The 22011-nt window shown below is 51.9% G+C and overlaps 1 protein-coding gene across 5 annotated transcripts in view; it reads left to right on the forward strand.

Annotated features, from left to right (window-relative positions):
- The window catches only part of ERC1 (ELKS/RAB6-interacting/CAST family member 1), an 86168-nt gene that overhangs the window by 45057 nt on the left and 19100 nt on the right, over nt 1-22011 (forward strand). For all 5 annotated transcript variants that reach the window (XM_069965077.1, XM_069965113.1, XM_069965105.1 and 2 more), the window contains 3 exons: nt 1339-1474; nt 10465-10596; nt 16211-16371. In XM_069965077.1, coding sequence (XP_069821178.1) covers nt 1339-1474; nt 10465-10596; nt 16211-16371 — 429 coding nt within the window. The remainder of the gene's footprint in view (nt 1-1338; nt 1475-10464; nt 10597-16210; nt 16372-22011) is intronic.

The raw sequence follows: 22011 nt of genomic DNA on the forward strand, positions 1-22011 counted from the left end.
GATCACTAAAGGGTCACCTTATTATAGGGGGGTCACTATAGGGTCATCTTATTATAGGGGCGGGTCTCTATAGGGTCACCTTATTATAGGCAAGGATCACCATAGGGTCATCTTATTATATACTCTTTAGGGGTGTCACCATGGGGGGGGGAGGGGGGTTCCCTTATAGGGGCGGTCACTTTCCTATTCGGGCTGGGGTCACCTTATTATAGGGAGGTTACCATAGGGCCTCCTTATTGTAGGGGGTCACCAGAGGGTCATTTATTATAAGGGGGGGTCCCCATATTGGGATTAGGGAGTTCTTCATATGATGTTGGGTTGGGTTGGGGGGGGGGGGGGCGACGAGTTCCCTCTATCCCGGACAGATTACCCATGATTCTCATCTGCCTGTACGGGTGATGCCGCCACAGTACAACCTCCAGAGAATGAACCCTATTAATCCCGCCACGACGGGCTCACGTTTCACGTCCATTATCCCTGTTATTGGGGGGGGTGGGGGGGGTTATAATGGCAGCACCACCTCTATAATAATATGTCCCCTAGGGGGCGCTGCTGTGCTGTTTGCAGATATATGTCTGGGGGTCTCGTAGCGATACATGTAGATTGACCCTGGTGTCCTTTCTGGGGATCCAGGGGTTAATGCGGCCTGCCCTGTCAGCGGGGTCACGGGCAGCTTGTGCTGAGCCGGATTGTCCCGTGCCCGCTCACCCATTGTGTGAGTCAATGGCCCGGACGCCCCTGGATGATTCTGTGCGTTTCGGGACCATCAGCAAAGCCATTGTGTGGGGCGAGAGGGTCACCCTGAGCGTCCTGTAACCCTTTCACTGCTGTGTGCACGAGGAGACAGAATGGAGTCTAGTCTTATGTGTGACATGGTGGTCACATGACGGGTCAGTCCATGCCCTCGCCCCTCCCCCCGTGGGTCATCCTGGGTCCCGGCTATTCCTGACTTGATGGTAATTATAGGGCCCGGGCCCTGGGCTGTGTCCAGCGGCCATGTCAGCTAAATTCTCCTCGCGTTGGCCTAAGCTCCCGGCCCAACTTCTGTGTCCAAACCACATAGGATTGGCGCGTAATCCGTCAGCTGATCCGGACCCCCTGAGTGCGTCAGTCCTCACCCCCCCTAACCACGGCTTTACTGGAAGTTAGGGAAGGGAGTTACATAAGCATAAAGTGCTCACGCCCCTTCCTGTCTCCTGGGTGACTACCAAGATGGCCGACGTCACAGCCGTCATGCAGTCATAGGACAGGGGGGGTTACCATTCAGGGGTCTGGGAAAGCTGGGTGACGTAAGGGGGGCTTTCAGATCTCACTTCTGTCCTCTTACTTTTCTTCCAGGCAAAATAAGGACCAGAATAAGAAGGTGGCGACGCTGAAACACAAAGAGCAGGTGGAGAAGAAGAAGAACGCCCAACTCCTGGAGGAGGCCCGACGCCGAGAGGACAACCTGACCGACAGCTCCCAGCAACTGCAGGTGGGGGGCGCACTCCAACTGCAGCACAGAGTATCTCAGGAGCAGTGTAACCAGCAGCACAGAGTATCTCAGGACCAGTGTAACCAGCAGCACAGAGTATCTCAGGAGCAGTGTAACCAGTAGCACAGAGTATCTCAGGAGCAGTGTAACCAGTAGCACAGAGTATCTCAGGACCAGTGTAACCAGCAGCACAGAGTATCTCAGGACCAGTATAACCAGTAGCACAGAGTATCTCAGGAGCAGTGTAACCAGTAGCACAGAGTATCTCAGGAGCAGTGTAACCAGCAGCACAGAGTATCTCAGGAGCAGTGTAACCAGTAGCACAGAGTATCTCAGGAGCAGTGTAACCAGCAGCACAGAGTATCTCAGGACCAGTGTAACTAATAGCCCAGAGTGTCTCAGGAGCAGTGTAACCAGCAGCACAGAGTATCTAAGGAGCAATGTAACTAATAGCACAGAGTATCTCAGGAGCAGTGTAACCAGCAGCACAGAGTATCTCAGGAGCAGTGTAACCAGCAGCACAGAGTATCTCAGGAGCAGTGTAACCAGCAGCACAGAGTATCTCAGGAGCAGTGTAACCAGCAGCACAGAGTATCTCAGGAGCAGTGTAACCAGTAGCACAGAGTATCTCAGGAGCAGTGTAACCAGCAGCACAGAGTATCTCCGGACCAGTGTAACCAGCAGCACAGAGTATCTCAGGAGCAGTGTAACAAATAGCCCAGAGTGTCTCAGGAGCAGTGTAACCAGCAGCACAGAGTATCTCAGGAGCAATGTAACCAGCAGCACAGAGTATTTTAGTAGAGGCTTGTGCTGGCCAGTGTGGGTCAGGTTCTCAGCAGCACAGAGTCTTTCAGTAGAGGCTTGTGCTGAGCAGTGTGGGTTAGGTTCTCAGCAGCACAGAGTATTTCAGTAGAGGCTTGTGCTGGGCAGTGTGGGTCAGGTTCTCAGCAGCACAGAGTCTTTCAGTAGAGGCCTGTGCTGGGCAGTGTGGGTCAGGTTCTCAGCAGCACAGAGTCTTTCAGTAGAGGCCTGTGCTGGGCAGTGTGGGTCAGGTTCTCAGCAGCACAGAGTCTTTCAGTAGAGGCTTGTGCTGGGCAGTGTGGGCCAGGTTCTCAGCAGCACAGAGTCTTTCAGTAGAGGCCTGTGCTGGGCAGTGTGGGCCAGGTTCTCAGCAGCACAGAGTCTTTCAGTAGAGGCCTGTGCTGGGCAGTGTGGGCCAGGTTCTCAGCAGCACAGAGTATTTCAGTAGAGGCTTGTGCAGTTGTGCTGGCCAGTGTGGGTCAGGTTCTCAGCAGCACAGAGTATTTCAGTAGAGGCCTGTGCTGGGCAGTGTGGGTCAGGTTCTCAGCAGCACAGAGTCTTTCAGTAGAGGCCTGTGCTGAGCAGTGTGGGTCAGGTTCTCAGCAGCACAGAGTATTTCAGGGTTAATCCATTGAACATCTGCTCTTGTCTGTCTTGGCTGCGCCCCTGTTATGATGTGGTCACTGTGTGGGGGCCGGGGGGGTTAGGATCAGTATTCTATATCCCCCCAGCAGTCAGCTGATCCCTGACGGACAAGAAGCCGGAGCGGAATATTTTCATTAGGAGATGAAGCGGCTGCTTCCCCTGTGAGACCGCGGCAGAGCCTGATCATGTCTGGCAGCCCCCCTCCTCCTCCTCCCCTCGCCCGGGGTCTGCGGTGGGCTCTGTGAACTCGCTGTCCCCGAGTGGAAAATTCATCCCTCCTGGAGGACGCTACTGGCAAACCGATCCCCCTTCCCCGTCCCCCGACGGCCGCGCCAAACACGTGTGCAGGCGGAATGAGAGGAGACCGCCGCCACCGCCACCCCACACCATGCAGTGCAATGGCCTGGTATTTATATGGGGGCAACACATGATTATCCACTCCTTTCTAGCAATCCAATTTTAGGATTATTGCCGGATTATCAGATTCTGGATTAAAGGTCGTTGTTTCTTTCCAGTCTTGCAATCCTGAGATGGATGGATGGAGATATATATATACACACACGTTCAAGGTTCATCTTATTGCCAGATAGTGGTTTGAAGGAAATCGTCTCATTTCAGACCTCACACATTCCAGATTATTGGAATTCATTCGCTAGACAACTTTAGGGTTGTTCTTCTTGCCCCAGAGATTCTGGATTATAGGACTTGTCTCGGCCATGTCCGGCGAGGTCAGGACAGCCCGTCCGCTTCCAGATGAAAGGCTATTTTGGATTCTTCTCAGGTCAAGTGATTTTCTTCCATTTGTGCTTTGGAGTTATTCTTTTCACTTAAGAGATTCCGGATCATAAGATTCTGGATTAACAGATTAGCGTCCTTCCTTCCAGCTCTGCATCACTTCTTTTTGCGTATTTTCGTGCTTTCACTTATTCTAAACTATGACATTCCAGATTAAAGGAAATTCAATGTTTCGAAATAATCTAAGGAATCCCTTATATAATTCTGGATTAAAGGATGTGCAGTTTCGGATTATCGGATGTCCATTGTATTTAAAGGGGAAAAAAATCAAATCCACCAGTGTCAGAAAGTTTTATAAAGATTTGTCATTTACTTCTGTTTAAAAATCTCCAGTCTTCCTGTACATGTCAACTGCTGTATGTCCTGCAGGAAGTGGTGTATTCTCTCCAGTGTGACACAATGCTCTCTGCTGCCACCACTGTCCATGTCAGGAACTGTCCAGAGCAGCAGCAAATCCCCATAGAAAACCTTTCCTGCTCTGGAGCTTACACTCTTATCAGAGAAAATATTCCATAACGAATCACCAGGAGGGACAACGTGACGTCAGCGCCATAACCGCGCTCCATATATAAATATAGATTTACGGCTCAGATGCTGGTGCCAGCGGCTCTCGGCTTTGGGGTCAGTTCACAGAAAACCCAGTTTTAGAAAGTTTCTGGTCTCCGTGGTTTTGGCCGGAATTAATAGCACAAAACCGTAACGACCTCGGAAAATGGGATCAGCATGTTGTGCACAGAGCTGGGCTGTGCCGGAGGAGGAGGAGGGGGGCGCCACATCCCTTACTGATGGCGGAGGGGACCTGAGCTGTGCCGGAGGAGGAGGAGGGGGGCGCCACATCCCTTACTGATGGCGGAGGGGACCTGAGCTGTGCCGGAGGAGGAGGAGGGGGGCGCCACATACCTTACTGATGGCGGAGGGGACCTGAGCTGTGCTGGAGGAGAAGGAGGGGGGCGCCACATCCCTTACTGATGGCGGAGGGGACCTGAGCTGTGCCGGAGGAGGGGGGCGCCACATCTCTTACTGATGGCGGAGGGGACCTGAGCTGTGCCGGAGGAGGAGGAGGGGGGCGCCACATCCCTTACTGATGGCGGAGGGGACCTGAGCTGTGCCGGAGAAGGAGGGGGGCGCCACATCTCTTACTGATGGCGGAGGGGACCTGAGCTGTGCCGGAGGAGGAGGAGGGGGGCGCCACATCCCTTACTGATGGCGGAGGGGACCTGAGCTGTGCCGGAGGAGAACGAGGGGGGCGCCACATCCCTTACTGATGGCGGAGGGGACCTGAGCTGTGCCGGAGGAGGAGGAGGGGGGCGCCACATCCCTTACTGATGGCGGAGGGGACCTGAGCTGTGCCGGAGGAGGAGGAGGGGGGCACCACATCCCTTACTGATGGCGGTGGGGACCTGAGCTGTGCCGGAGGAGAAGGAGGGGGGCGCCACATCCCTTACTGATGGCGGAGGGGACCTGAGCTGTGCCGGAGGAGGGGGCGCCACATCCCTTACTGATGGCGGAGGGGACCTGAGCTGTGCCGGAGGAGGGGGCGCCACATCCCTTACTGATGGCGGAGGGGACCTGAGCTGTGCCGGAGGAGAAGGAGGGGGGCGCCACATCCCTTACTGATGGCGGAGGGGACCTGAGCTGTGCCGGAGGAGGAGGAGGGGGCACCACATCCCTTAGTAATGGAGGAGGGGACCTGAGCTGTGCCGGAGGAGGAGGGGGCGCCACATCCCTAATGATGGCGGAGGGGACCCGAGCTGTGCCGGAGGAGGAGGAGGAGGGGGGCGCCACATCCCTTCGTGATGGAGGAGGGGACCTGAGCTGTGCCGGAGGAGGAAGAGGGGGCGCCACATCCCTAATGATGGCGGAGGGGACCCGAGCTGTGCCGGAGGAGGAGGAGGAGGGGGGCGCCACATCCCTTACTGATGGCGGAGGGGACCTGAGCTGTGTCGGAGAAGGAGGAGGGGGGGGCGCCACATCCCTTACTGATGGTGGAGGGGACCCGAGCTGTGCCGGAGGAGGAGGGGGGGGGGCGCCACATCTTTTACTGATGGCGGAGGGGACCCGAGCTGCGCCTGAGGAGGAGAAGGAGGGGGGCGCCACATCCCTAATGATGGCGGAGGGGACTCAAGCTGTGCCGGAGGAGGAGAAGGGGGGCGATACATCCCTTAGTGATGGAGGAGGGGACCCGAGCTGTGCGGGAGGAGGAGGGGGCGCCACATACCTTACTGATGGCGGAGGGGACCTGAGCTGTGCCGGAGGAGGAGGAGGGGGGCGCCACATCCCTTACTGATGGCGGAGGGGACCTGAGCTGTGCCGGAGGAGGAGGAGGGGGGCGCCACATCCCTAATGATGGCGGAGGGGACCTGAGCTGTGCCGGAGGAGGAGGGGGCGCCACATCCCTTACTGATGGCGGAGGGGACCCGAGCTGTGGCGGAGGGGACCCGAGCTGTGCCGGAGGAGGAGGGGGCGCCACATCCCTTAGTGATGGAGGAGGGGACCTGAGCTGTGCCGGAGGAGAAGGAGGGGGGCGCCACATCCCTAATGATGGCGGAGGGGACCTGAGCTGTGCCGGAGGAGGGGGCGCCACATCCCTTAGTGATGAAGGAGGGGACCTGAGCTGTGCCGGAGGAGGGGGCGCCTCATCCCTTAGTGATGGAGGAGGGGACCTGAGCTGTGTCGGAGGAGGAGAAGGGGGCGCCACATCCCTAATGATGGCGGAGGGGACCTGAGCTGTGCCGGAGGAGGAGGAGGGGGGCGCCACATCCCTTACTGATGGCGGAGGGGACCTGAGCCGTGCCAGAGGAGGAGGAGGGGGGCGCCACATCCCTTACTGATGGCGGAGGGGACCCGAGCTGTGCTGGAGGAGGAGGGGGCGCCACATCCCTTACTGATGGCGGAGGGGACCTGAGCTGTGCCGGAGGAGGAGGAGGGGGGCGCCACATCCCTTACTGATGGCGGAGGGGACCCGAGCTGTGCCGGAGGAGGAGGGGGCGCCACATCCCTTACTGATGGCGGAGGGGACCCGAGCTGTGCCGGAGGAGGGGGGTGATACATCCCTTACTGATGGCGGAGGGGACCTGAGCTGTGCCGGAGGAGGAGGAGGGGGTCGCCACATCCTTTACTGATAGCGGAGGGGACCTGAGCTGTGCCGGAGGAGGAGGAGGGGGGCGCCACATCCCTAATGATGGCGGAGGGGACCCGAGCTGTGCCGGAGGAGGAGGAGGGGGGCGCCACATCCCTTACTGATGGCGGAGGGGACCCGAGCTGTGCCGGAGGAGGAGGAGGGGGGCGCCTCATCCCTTACTGATGGCGGAGGGGACCTGAGCTGTGCTGGAGGAGGAGGAGGGGGGCGCCACATCCCTTACTGATGGCGGAGGGGACACTTCTCTCCCTTGTCCACAATTTTACACGTGATAAAGTTTTTACAAAACTTTTTACCGTAAGAAAAAGTTTAGCAAAACTTCTTATTTAAATGGTAAAAGATTGTGCAAAACATTTTGTAAGTGTAAGAAGTTTGTTGCGTTTGGTGTCGTGGCGGCGCTGTTTGTGGAAGGATTCCTGGAGACACTTTGAGGTCAGGAAGATCCCGGAAGGCTTTCCTGGCGGAGGGCAGCGACAGAGGCTCCATTCACTGACAGACGGATTAGGGGCTCTCGGCGGGGGCCCCCCTCTAAGAGCCTGTGATTTAGGTGCTTGGCCTCCGCCTCTCAGGTTGTTGTGCTTGGACGGATGAGTCGGGGTCCCCAGGGGACGGTGGTTTTGGAGACTGGCCACGGAGCTCACTCAGGGACCGGCCGGCGGCCATCTTGGTTCACAGAGTTGGCGCGGGGCCAGGGTGTCCGGCGCAGGCCTCGCGGTTTGGGCCGTCTCCAGCTCGCCCGGACTGTTTACTTTGGACAAATGGAGCAGTTTACTGGATGAGTCTACGAGGACCCCGGGGAGCGTCACCCCGAGAGCGGCAGACAGCGAGCGGGTCACATGACCTCGCAGGGGGGAGAAGGGGGAAGAAATAAGAAGAGGAAGAAGTTGTAGCTTGTCTCAGGTTTTAGGATTTCTGATTGCTGTGGGTGAATGGAACATCCAGCAATCTGACACATTGTAACAAATCCTCCGACATGATCAGAACATAACACAGCAAGCAGAGATGGGGAGAATCTGATACATTGTAACAAACCCTCCGACATGACCACAAAATATGGAACACAGCAAGCAGAGATGGGGAGAATCTGACACATTATAACAAATCCTCCGACATGATCAGAACATAACACAGCAAGCAGAGATGGGGAGAATCTGATACATTGTAACAAACCCTCCGACATGATCAGAACATGAAGAACACAGCAAGCAGAGATGGGGAGAATCTGATACATTGTAACAAACCCTCCGACATGACCAGAACATAACACAGCAAGCAGAGATGGGGAGAATCTGATACATTGTAACAAACCCTCCGACATGACCACAATATATAGAACACAGCAAGCAGAGATGGGGAGAATCTGATACATTGTAACAAACCCTCCGACATGACCAGAACATGCAGAACACAGCAAGCAGAGATGTGGAGAATCTGATACATTGTAACAAACCCTCCGACATGATCAGAACATGAAGAACCCAGCAAGCAGAGATGAGGAGAATCTTACACATTGTAACAAACCCTCCGACATGACCAGAACATGCAGAACACAGCAAGCAGAGATGTGGAGAATCTGATACATTGTAACAAACCCTCCGACATGATCAGAACATGAAGAACCCAGCAAGCAGAGATGAGGAGAATCTTACACATTGTAACAATGTACATTGATACATTGGTAATGATGAGGTCACACAGAGAAGTGGAGTTCCCCTTAATATTGTCGGATGACTCCTCTGCCCTCCATTAATGTGCTGTGCTATATGTCACTGACAGATGGCTCCCCCTGGGTCCTGCCGCTCGTCTCCTCTTTATGAGATTAGGATCTGAGCCTTCCTGTAGCTCTGGATCACCTCAAGATGATTAATGGAAGCGATGACAGAAGAAACAGCGCACAATGGACTAATCCAAACAATAGCGATGGGGGGGGGGTCTCCGGCACTCTCATATAGTGCACAATGGACTAATCCAAACAATAGCAGCTATGGGGGGGTCTCCGGCACTCTCATATAGTGCACAATGGACTAATCCAAACTATAGCAGCTATGGGGGGGTCTCCGCCACTCTCTAATAGTGCACAATGGACTAATCCAAACTATAGCAGCTATGGGGGGGTCTCCGCCACTCTCTAATAGTGCACAATGGACCGATCCAAACAATAGAAATGAGGGGGGCTCTGGTCGCTCTCATATGGCGCACATCGACCGTCATCATATTTTGGGATCAACTTTAAATAGTTTGTCAACAAAGTTCTGAAACTGTCTGATAACCTTTCCCCCCTTTAAATCTCCCCAGCTTGCTGTCAGTGAATGGAGTCCTCGTCCATGGACACATGCAGATTATGACCTGTAAATTTTTATTTGAAGTCCCTCATAGAGGATAAGTGATGTCATCCAATCAGAGCGCCCTAGATGGATCATGTGACCCCGGCCGCCTTATAACAGGTCTGTGGACATTCCTTACTCCGTGTTGGCGCCCCCCGGTACCTGTAGAGACTTCCTGAAGATCCAGCTTCCTTCCATTCCGGCCGTCTGTAGGTGTGAAGATCATTTGCCGCCGTTTCCTGAGCCGAAGAGCCGCGAAGAACCCCCAAGACTTAACGCAAAGCATTTCTATGTAATAATAATAGAGACCCTCTGTGTAACCCAATCCCCTCAGCCGCATCTGGATGTGATTTACCACCCGGCCCAATGGAGACGGCTGTGGGAGGGAGATAGTCTGCAGAGCTTACAATCTAATGGTCTCCTCTCATTGGTCCATGGTGGGGAGTTGGTATAACCCTAGGTCTACGGCAGGGATGGGGAACCTTACAAAACTACAATTCCCATGATCCCTGGACAACCAAAGCTTTAACTATCCCATTCAGGCATGATGGTAATTGTAGTTCTGCAGCAGCTGGAGGGCAGGCGGTTCCCCATGCCAGGTCTACAGGTATCGTACACCCCTGCCTCAGGCAAGAGTGGATTGATCCTGTACTGGCAAGATGTGTGTGGTGGCATGTACCAAGTCCATGGGGGGGGGGGGGGGGGAGATGTTTTTCTATTAATCTTTGACATTGCAGATCTATGACTCCCATCGTGCCCTGACAGATAGGAGTTGTAGTCTGGCAACAGACTGTGAGATGATAGGGGGCGCATCCCTCCATGGGTTACTATGGTTTCCGCCATCCTGTGTATCTCTAGCTATTACAGAACTACATCTCCCACCATGCCCTGAGCAGAATCAAGCCATTACAACAGGACATGATGGGAGTTGTAGTTTTGCCATTGGTTAAAATGGAGCTCCACCTCTGTGGGATCGGGGGCTCAGTGTTGATTTAAGGTGCACTTCTCCTTTAAATCCTGCTTCACTAACCACCTGCTAACTCCGCCCTCTGCGTGGCTGCCGTCTCCCGTCTCTACTACTACTAACAGCTTTCATCTTCCGCCTTGTCCCTGGAGGCTTCCTGTCGCTGCTGGCTCCAGGACACCAGGCGTCCGCCATCTTTGCGCCGGACGCCATCTTTGATTCTCTTCACCTGTCTTCCGCCACTAACCTCTCCTGCTTCTCCTGACTCGGCCTCGCTGACGGTTTCCTCCATCCTCACGGTCTCACCTTTCCTCTCCCGCAGGACGTCATGCACCAGAAGGACGATCGCATCGAGGAGCTGGAGGAGGCGCTGCGCGAAAGCGTCCAGATCACCGCCGAGCGGGAAATGGTGCTGGCCCAGGAGGAGTCCGCGAGGGCCAACTACCAGAAGCAGGTCAGCCGCGGAGGGAGGGCCTCGCTTTACTGCAGGCCGTAAAGCAGCCATGGGGAACCTTGGGCCCCCCAGCTGGTGCAAACTACAATTCCCATCATGCCTGGACAGCTAAAGCATGATGGGAGTTTTGCAACAGCTGGAGGGCCGAAGGTTCCCCATCCCTGAGCAGGGTGGACCAGTGATCACCCAGCTTTCTGTCAATCCTGAAAGGCATAAGCTCAGATACCTTGTGCCTCACTCTTTACTGTATTCATGAACCAGGAAGAGCAGGATGAGCAGCACCGTAGGGAGACCACTGCGTTACGTACATTGCAGCAGGTTGGAAGTTGAGACCCTGTGTAGGTGTCTGGAAACATGGTGGCTTTATTGGCTTAGTGAGCTAGAAGAACGGCGTGGAGGAGTGGGCTCAGTGGGAAGGTGTAATTGCTGCCCACAGATCAGCAGGAAGTGGCACCTGGCTAGGTGAGTAGACTATATATATATATAGATAGATAGAGATATATATATATATATATATATATATATATATATATATATATATATATATATATATAGGTTCAGAGTAGAATAGATAGATATGGGTTCAGAGTTTTGTAGATGTAGACGGCGCATGGCTCAGTGGGAAAGGGCCCTGATGTGGAAGCAGGAAACTCTTGGTAGTAATACGGAAGCTCTTTTACACCAGACTAAGTGTCCTATGTGTCCTAGGTAGTAAGATGTCTGTGTGTGGCTCAGTGAGTACATGTACTTGTGTCTGATATATTACTCAGGTTTGTAAGGAAGAAGCATGTGGCTCAGTGAGTATATGTACTTGTGTCTGCTATATTAGCTAAATTACACAGGTTTGTAAGGGTGTAGTGTCTGGCTTAGTGAGCACATGTGTATGTTACATTGGCTTAGTAGGAGGGTTCATTCTACAAGACAATGAGGAGGTGTGTGGCTCAGTGGTAACATATCCTTGTATCTTGTATGCTATGACCACGGCACAGTTCGGTGTGGGGGAAGCGCATGGCTTGGTGAATATGTGCTGTTGTGTACATTACCAATACACAGTAGAAGAGTTTATTGAACTAGTAGGATATTAAATTAGGAGACTGTGTGGCTCAGTGGGGATATATTATCCATGACACCAGCTCCATTGCAGTTAGTGGCTCAGCGGAGATATATTATCCATGACACCAGCTCCATTGCAGTTAGTGGCTCAGTGGGGATATATTATCCATGACACCAGCTCCATTGCAGTTAGTGGCTCAGTGGGGATATATTACCTGTGACACCAGCTCCATTGCAGTTAGTGGCTCAGTGGAGATATATTATCCATGACACCAGCTCCATTGCCGTTAGTGGCTCAGTGGGCATATATTATCTGTGACACCAGCTCCATTGCAGTTACTGACTCAGTGGGGATATATTATCTGTGACACCAGCTCTTTTGCAGTTTGTGGCTCAGTGGGCATATATTATCCATGACACCAGCTCCGTTGCAGTTAGTGGCTCAGTGGGGATATATTCTCTGTGACACCAGCTCCATTGCAGTTAGTGGCTCAGTGGGGATATATTCTCTGTGACACCAGCTCCATTGCAGTTTGTGACTCAGTGGGGATATATTATCCATGACACCAGCTCCATTGCAGTTAGTGGCTCAGCGGAGATATATTATCCATGACACCAGCTCCATTGCAGTTAGTGGCTCAGTGGGGATATATTATCCATGACACCAGCTCCATTGCAGTTAGTGGCTCAGTGGGGATATATTACCTGTGACACCAGCTCCATTGCAGTTAGTGGCTCAGTGGAGATATATTATCCATGACACCAGCTCCATTGCAGTTAGTGGCTCAGTGGGCATATATTATCTGTGACACCAGCTCCATTGCAGTTAGTGGCTCAGTGGGGATATATTACCTGTGACACCAGCTCCATTGCAGTTTGTGGCTCAGTGGGCATATATTATCCATGACACCAGCTCCATTGCAGTTACTGACTCAGTGGGAATATATTATTCATGACACCAGCTCCATTGCAGTTACTGACTCAGTGGGGATATATTATCTGTGACACCAGCTCCATTGCAGTTTGTGGCTCAGTGGGGATATATTATCCATGACACCAGCTCCATTGCAGTTACTGACTCAGTGGGGATATATTATCTGTGACACCAGCTCCGTTGCAGTTACTGACTCAGTGGGAATATATTATTCATGACACCAGCTCCGTTGCAGTTAGTGGCTCAGTGGGGATATATTATCCATGACACCAGCTCCATTGCAGTTAGTGGCTCAGTGGGGATATATTATCTGTGACACCAGCTCCGTTGCAGTTAGTGGCTCAGTGGGGATATATTACCTGTGACACCAGCTCCGTTGCAGTTAGTGGCTCAGTGGGCATATATTATTCATGACACCAGCTCCATTGCAGTTTGTAGCTCAGTGGGCACTCATTCTTGTATATATTGAAGTGACCATCCTTGTGGTAAGGGGGCAGTGTGCAGCTCAGTGAGTCCATGTCCTTGTGCCCATAACCCCAGCTCCGGAGCACAGTGAGTAGTAGTGCGTGGCTCAGTAGGAAAGTGTTCCAGCACCCTGTACATTAGGATGTGTATACTCCCAGCATGCCACTGTACCTGTATAACCGCATGCTTCCCTCCTCTCTCTGAAGCTGTCTTGTGAAGCGCTGCATGATGCCGGTCATCCTGCCTTTAAATGGTGCAAGGTATAGTGAGCCCCCCAGCGCCTTGCCATGCCCGCTGTGTCTTTCCTCTCTGGACCCCAATCCGTTCCTCCAACCCATAGCTCCCTCATCCTCCCCCCTCCGTCTGACAGTAACCTTATAATATTCAGTGTGGCAGCAGGCTGTAAAGTGAGATGCCTTGCCTGGAGATTCTCGCACTCTGCCGGCCACTAGTGGCCACGATGAGTATTACAGCTGCTTATTCCAATAGTCTATATACACCTATGGTGCCAACCTATTCCGCAGCACGGTACAATTCTTCTCGTAGATCACTTGAACAAGTTTGGACAGCGCCCAGTAGTCGTCCTGCCGCGCCATCCATGGAGATATCTCTTACTTAATGAAGCGGTTGCTGAGGCAGAACCCATTTGGGCAGCGTGCCTGTAACATGTGACCCCTGACCGGTGGGCATGCAGTACCTCCTGCCGCCTCACGGGCTGCCTCCCCCATATCCGCTTTCATTGGCCGTCTTCCCTTTCCTCTTGGCAGCGGCCGCCGGGATCCGTCTTATTATATACGGTCATGGCTGATTATAATAATTCGCCTCTGTCAATCATTAGCGACCGGTGGCGACGATGTAGCGTGAGATCATTACATCAGCGGGGGGCGTCGGGTCCCTGAACCTTCTCCTTTAACCAGCAAGCGTGAAAATCCAGGCTTAACCCTTTTTCTCCCAGACTCGCCATGCTGGACTAATCCCCTTGTGTGCAAAGGGGGGTGCCGGTGTCTCCTCGGTCACATGGTCGATGACGTTAACTATCCCCCCCCCCCCCCAATACGATTTTTTCACCTCTCCCAAGAAAGCGGGTGGTTTTCTTCAGACTTTCCAGCTACCGCCAGAGCCATCACCTTATATGACCTTGGAAGGCGTTTTACGACGTGGTCGCTTTTTGGCGTTCTCGGCCGCGGTTGTCACTTTTTTTGGAGCGTCATCCTGCTGGGAGCTGTAGTGCCACGGAAGCCATCAATGTCTAGACTGCGGTAGTAGTTCAAGGTTGGAGTTCTCCAGCTTATTTCTTTACAGCTGTTGCAGAACTAGAAATCCCAGCATGCCCTGACAGCTTGCGTCTGTCAGGGCATGCTGGGAGTTGTAGTTCTGCAACAGCTGGAGAACTGCAGATATAATTAAAAAGTTGTGCAACGTACTTTTTTGCACTTTTCTAATCACTTTTTAAGTGACAAGTGGGCGTGGTTTCACATAAGGGGCATATGTACATATAGTCACACATTATAGCGGAGAACTCAATGAGCTCTGCTACATCTGTAGCTAAACCGTGCGCAGTCCTATGTAAATCTGCCCTTTGTGACATCACAACACGTAGTGCCAAACAGAAAACCCAGCTCTGCTATATCCGCTCTTTCTGCAGTCCTATGTATAATGTTGTGGTATATTGCAAACCCAGCTCTGCTATATCCGTTCTTTCTGCAGTCCTATGTATAACATATTGGGCCATATGGCAAACCCAGCTCTGCTATATCCGCTCTTGCTGCAGTCCTATGTATAACATGTTGTGGCATATTGCAAACCCAGCTCTGCTATATCCGTTCTTTCTGCAGTCCTATGTATAGCATATTGTGGCATATGGCACACCCAGCTCTGCTATATCCGCTCTTTCTGCAGTCCTATGTATAACATGTGGCATATGGCAAACCCAGCTCTGCTATATCCGCTCTTTCTGCAGTCCTATGTATAACATGTTGTGGCATATTGCAAACCCAGCTCTGCTATATCCGCTCTTTCTGCAGTCCTATGTATAACATGTGGCATATGGCAAACCCAGCTCTGCTATATCCGCTCTTTCTGCAGTCCTATGTATAACATGTGGCATATGGCAAACCCAGCTCTGCTATATCCGCTCTTTCTGCAGTCCTATGTATAACATGTTGTGGCATATTGCAAACCCAGCTCTGCTATATCCGCTCTTTCTGCAGTCCTATGTATAACATGTGGCATATGGCAAACCCAGCTCTGCTATATCCGCTCTTTCTGCAGTCCTATGTATAACATATTGGGCCATATGGCAAACCCAGCTCTGCTATATCCGCTCTTTCTGCAGTCCTATGTATAACGTTGTGGCATATGGCAAACCCAGCTCTGCTATATCCGTTCTTTCTGCAGTCCTATGTATAACATGTTGTGGCATATGGCAAACCCAGCTCTGCTATATCCGCTCTTTCTGCAGTCCTATGTATAACATGTGGCATATGGCAAACCCAGCTCTGCTATATCCGCTCTCTCTGCAGTCCTATGTATAACATGTTGTGGCCGACATATTGAGCTCTGCTATATCTGACAATCTTTTTTTTTTTGTTGCCCGGCATCAGCTGTGCCCAACATGACGCCCGCCACCCCAGGTGACGTCCTGCGGGGGTCAGAGCGGGGGTGGGGTGAGCGGACAGACGTTGCTCTGTTCCCCCCGACAGGCGCTGCCAGAGAAGACAAGTGCCCCCAATGTGCCGGGCCGGCCTCTGATCGCCGCTCGCCCGTCGCTGACCTCGTCCCCTGTAATTATAATTAGCGGCTAATCAGAGACTCATTATGGGCCGTGAAGACCCCTCTTGTTCTGGCTGAGGGCGAGCCGTGCCCTGGGGGGCTCCTTAAAGGGGCAGCAATACCTCTCAAGAAGAGACGACAGCAGCTTCCATGGCATGTGCTGTCCCCTTTAAGAAGGCAGATGGGCTATGGAATATAGTGATGGATTCTTATGTGAGCTGTGTGTCAGGGCATGATGGGAATTGTAATTTTGCAACAATAGCTTGTACCCTCCAGCAGATGGCAGCACCTCTTCTCCCTGTGGTGTGATGTGCAGTCTGTGCCCGTCCTGCAGGGGGCGCCGCTGTGGGCTCAGCCAGTCATGCAGTCTGTCTCCTCTCTCTCTCTCAGGTGGAGGAGCTGATGATGGCCATGGAGAAGGTGAAGCAGGAGCTGGAGTCCATGAAGGCCAAGCTGTCCTCCACGCAGCAGTCGCTGGCCGAGAAGGAGATCCACCTGACCAGCCTGCGGGCCGAGCGCCGCAAACACCTGGAGGAGGTGCTGGAGATGAAGTAAGAGCCCTACCCCCATCATCCTCACATCTTATCATCATCCTCCTCCTCCCATCATCCCTCAGCTGTGACAAGTATTAGTCACTGACAGCAAGCAGAGATGTCTCGGCAGCCCCGCCCCTTTAAGGCTCCTTGCAGAGCGTTACTCCAGAGATCTCTGCTTGCTGCCAGTGAATAGCTGCAGGTTGTTGGAGTGTATCACTCCAGATCGGATACACTTTCAGGTTAGTTTTCTGCACTGTAACGAGCCCCTGTGGGTGGGAGGAGCTTAGGTGATCAGGTGATCCTGAAAGTTTCGATAAGTTAGAAATTGTTATTGAATATTGATTAATTACACAGCACTGGAGCGGCAGCAGTCACATGACCAGCGACAACCAATCTGGCGGCTGAACCGGTTCTCCCATTTGCAGTAATGGTCTCTCCAGGGGCTAATAGCACTGACGCCCGTCCCCCACAGCCCGCTGCCTGCTCTAATATCGGCCTCGGAGCATTGACCCCTGACCCCCAGAGGAGGTACTGCTGTGACCTTATGACCCTGTGGTCAGCATGGACCCCCTCCCCTTCCAGGAGTATACACAGCTTCTTAAAGGGGCACACCATACTTAATCATGATGTAACTGATCCCATCATCGTCATATGCTTTGCCTCCAGAGCTGAACTCACTGTTTAACACGGTTTGTCTGCAGGCGTCTTACTTAAATTATTGTACAGAGCGAGGTGTATCCCAGAATGGGGGCAATGCTTGGAGATTACAGCAGAACTATGAATGCAGCTCTGGAGTGCAAGTTTGTATAGAGATATCATCCTAACAACCTAGAGGGGGCGCTGTCTGCTTTTACACCAGCTAACTGTAATGCCCCAGACATGTGGCTGCAGAGAGAGCTGGGAGATTACAGCTCTGAAGCCAGCAGAAGTATGAGTGCAGCTCTGGAGTATAAGAAGCGTCATTGTCAGGTGACAGTCGCGGGGGTATAGCTATCCTGACACCTGTCGCGCCTCCTGCGCCCGCCCGTTGGTGTTACCGGCCGCAGCACGTCCCCGACGCCTTCCTGCAGCACACAGAGCATTTCTCCTCGGTGCGACCCCCCACCCGGCAGGTTACAATGTAATCGCTTACGTGGCAAATGAGGCATAAAAAGAGTTTGGCAGCAGCGGTGGCGGTGGTGGCGAGGAAGCGGGAGCCACGGCCCCCCACGGCCCCCGGAGGAAAGTGACACCGGGTCAGGATTAATCAGCCCCACAATAATAGAAAACACAATCCCTAATCCTCCGCACCCTGACAAAGGGCCCATTGTGCCGGGGGAGGGGGGCCCGCAGGTTGTAGGTATGAGAAACCTCAGGGTAACCCCTCCCCTCGGGCGCCATTAACCCCTCGCAGACAGAACGCCGGGGGTTAAGTGCCACACTTCAACCATTCAAGTGCTGGAGAGGCCGCAGGGTCCTAGTGCCGCCACTACGCCCAGCAGGTGCACCTGATCCCACAACCATCTCATTCCTTCAGTCCTGATTGGACATCGCCTTGTTATACAGCAACATAGGACTGAGTGACTGACCGGTCTGGGCTCGGGAAAGCTGAGTGACAGACGCTATGATGCCAGGGTCACCCAGCTCTCTTGGGTCCTTACATAGGACTGCATGACTGACTGGTCTGGGCTCGGGAAAGCTGAGTGACAGATGCTATGATGCCAGGGTCACCCAGCTCTCCTGAGCCCTTACATAGGACTGACTGGTCAGGGCTCGGGAAAGCTGAGTGACAGCCAATATATTACAGGGTCTCCCAGCTCTCCTGGGTCCTTACATAGGACTGCATGACTGAACGGTCAGGGCTCGGGAAAGCTGAGTGACAGCGGCTATATTACAGGGTCACCCAGCTTTTCTGGGCTCTTACATAGGACTGCATGACTGACCGGTCAGGGCTCAGGAAAGCTGAGTGACAGCCGCTATATTAGAGGGTCTCCCAGCTCTCCTGGGCCCTTACATAGGACTGCATGACTGACTGGTCCAGGCTCAGGAAAGCTGAGTGACAGTCGCTATGATTACAGGGTCACCCAGCTCTCCTGGCTCCCCACATAGGACTGCATGACTGACCGGTCAGGGCTCGGGAAAGCTGAGTGACAACGGCTATATTACAGGGTCACTCAGCTCTTCTGGGCCCTTACATAGGACTGCATGACTGACCGGTCAGGGCTCGGGAAGGCTGAGTGACAGCTTCTATATTACAGGGTCATCCAGCTCTTCTGGGCTCTTACATAGGACTGCATGACTGACCGGTCAGGGCTCAGGAAAGCTGAGTGACAGTCGCTATGATTACAGGGTCACCCAGCTCTCCTGGCTCCCCACATAGGACTGACCGGTCAGGGCTCGGGAAAGCTTAGTGACAGTGGCTATATTACAGGGTCACTCAGCTCTTCTGGGCCCTTACATAGGACTGCATGACTGACCAGTGTGAGCTCAGGAAAGCTGAGTGACAGTCGCTATGATTACAGGGTCACCCAGCTCTTCTGGGCCCTTACATAGGACTGCATGACTGACCAGTGTGGGCTCAGGAAAGCTGAGTGACAGTCGCTATGATTACAGGGTCACCCAGCTCTTCTGGGCCCTTACATAGGACTGCATGACTGACCAGTGTGGGCTCAGGAAAGCTGAGTGACAGTCGCTATGATTACAGGGTCACCTAGCTCTCCTGGCTCCCCACATAGGACTATGATCACCCAGATCTCCTGGCTCCTGAATGGCAGCCATGTTACCCGCCCGTTTCCTGAGCTCATGGATCTGGCAACCTTCGAGCGGTGGGGGATGGGTGGGGGTGACGTGCCATTATTTAATAACTCCAGCCATTTAGGAGACTGAGAAAGTTGGATAATGGCGCCAACATGGCGGATACAGACGGGTGAGAGATCTGCTGATCGGGATGGTCAGCACCCATCTCTCCTGGTTTGTCACTCGCAGGGTTAAATCATCTCCCTGTATTTGGAGGGAAGTGTGCGCTGTGCCTTTAATTACAGTGACTTTGTGTTTAACCCCCACAGGGCAGGATGACCATCCCCGGACAAGCTGACATTTCCTGGGGTTAAAGGTCACCTGACCCGATCAGTGGAGCAAAACCCCAAATTATCTTCTGCCCCAGGGGGGAAAGCGAGAGAAGGATCGCTGCACAGTACCACTTCTCTTATCCTGTATATATGGACACTGCACAGTACCACTTCTCTTATCCTGTATATATGGACACTGCACAGTACCACTTCTCTTATCCTGTATATATGGATGGTGCACAGTACCACTTCTCTTATCCTGTATATACGGACACTGCACAGTACCACTTCTCTTATCCTGTATATACGGACGCTGCACAGTACCACTTCTCTTATCCTGTATATATGGACACTGCACAGTACCACTTCTCTTATCCTGTATATATGGACACTGCACAGTATCACTTCTCTTATCCTGTATATATGGACAATGCACAGTACCACTTCTCTTATCCTGTATATATGGACACTGCACAGTATCACTTCTCTTATCCTGTATATATGGACACTGCACAGTACCACTTCTCTTATCCTGTATATATGGACACTGCACAGTATCACTTCTCTTATCCTGTATATATGGACAATGCACAGTACCACTTCTCTTATCCTGTATATATGGACACTGCACAGTATCACTTCTCTTATCCTGTATATATGGACACTGCACAGTACCACTTCTCTTATCCTGTATATATGGACACTGCACAGTACCACTTCTCTTATCCTGTATATATGGGGGCTGCACAGTACCACTTCTCTTATCCTGTATATATGGACACTGCACAGTACCACTTCACTTATCCTGTATATATGGACACTGCACAGTATCACTTCTCTTATCCTGTATATATGGACACTGCACAGTACCACTTCTCTTATCCTGTATATATGGACACTGCACAGTACCACTTCTCTTATCCTGTATATATGGGGGCTGCACAGTACCACTTCTCTTATCCTGTATATATGGACACTGCACAGTACCACTTCACTTATCCTGTATATATGGACACTGCACAGTACCACTTCTCCTCTACTATATATATGGACAATGCACAGTACCACTTCTCCTCTACTATATATATGGGGGCTGCACAGTACCACTTCTCTTATCCTGTATATATGGACACTGCACAGTACAACTTCTCTTATCCTGTATATATGGACACTGCACAGTACCACTTCTCTTATCCTGTATATATGGACGCTGCACAGTACCACTTCTCTTATCCTGTATATATGGACAGTGCACAGTACCACTTCTCTTATCCTGTATATATGGGGGCTGCACAGTACCACTTCTCTTATCCTTTATATATGGACACTGCACAGTACCACTTCTCTTATCCTGTATATATGGATACTGCACAGTACAACTTCTCTTATCCTGTATATATGGGGGCTGCACAGTACCACTTCTCTTATCCTGTATATATGGGGGCTGCACAGTACCACTTCTCTTATCCTGTATATATGGACACTGCACAGTACCACTTCTCTTATCCTGTACATATGGACACTGCACAGTACCACTTCTGTTATCCTGTATATATGGATGCTGCACAGTACCACTTCTCCTCTCCTGTATATATGGACACTGCACAGTACCACTTCTCTTATCCTGTATATACGGACAGTGCACAGTACCACTTCTCTTATCCTGTATATATGGACACCGCACAGTACCACTTCTCTTATCCTGTATATATGGACACTGCACAGTACCACTTCTCTTATCCTGTATATATGGATGCTGCACAGTACCACTTCTCTTATCCTGTATATACGGACACTGCACAGTACCACTTCTCTTATCCTGTATATATGGACACTGCACAGTACCACTTCTCTTATCCTGTATATATGGATGCTGCACAGTACCACTTCTCTTATCCTGTATATACGGACACTGCACAGTACCACTTCTCTTATCCTGTATATATGGACACCGCACAGTACCACTTCTCTTATTCTGTATATATGGACACTGCACAGTACCACTTCTCTTATCCTGTATATATGGATGCTGCACAGTACCACTTCTGTTATCCTGTATATATGGATGCTGCACAGTACCACTTCTCCTCTCCTGTATATATGGACACTGCACAGTACCACTTCTCTTATCCTGTATATACGGACACTGCACAGTACCACTTCTCTTATCCTGTATATATGGACGCTGCACAGTACCACTTCTCTTATCCTGTATATATGGACGCTGCACAGTATCACTTCTCTTATCCTGTATATATGGATGCTGCACAGTATCACTTCTGTATATGGACAATGCACAGTACCACTTCTCTTATCCTGTATATATGGATGGTGCACAGTACCACTTCTCTTATTCTGTATATATGGACAGTGCACAGTACCACTTCTCTTATTCTGTATATATGGACGGTGCACAGTACCACTTCTCTTATCCTGTATATATGGACACTGCACAGTACCACTTCTCTTATTCTGTATATATGGACAGTGCACAGTACCACTTCTCTTATCCTGTATATATGGACACTGCACAGTACCACTTCTCCTGTATATATGGACACTGCACAGTACCACTTCTCTTATCCTGTATATATGGATGCTGCACAGT

The sequence above is a fragment of the Dendropsophus ebraccatus genome, chromosome 1 (assembly GCF_027789765.1).
Source record: "Dendropsophus ebraccatus isolate aDenEbr1 chromosome 1, aDenEbr1.pat, whole genome shotgun sequence".
NCBI classification, from domain to species: Eukaryota; Metazoa; Chordata; class Amphibia; order Anura; family Hylidae; genus Dendropsophus; species Dendropsophus ebraccatus.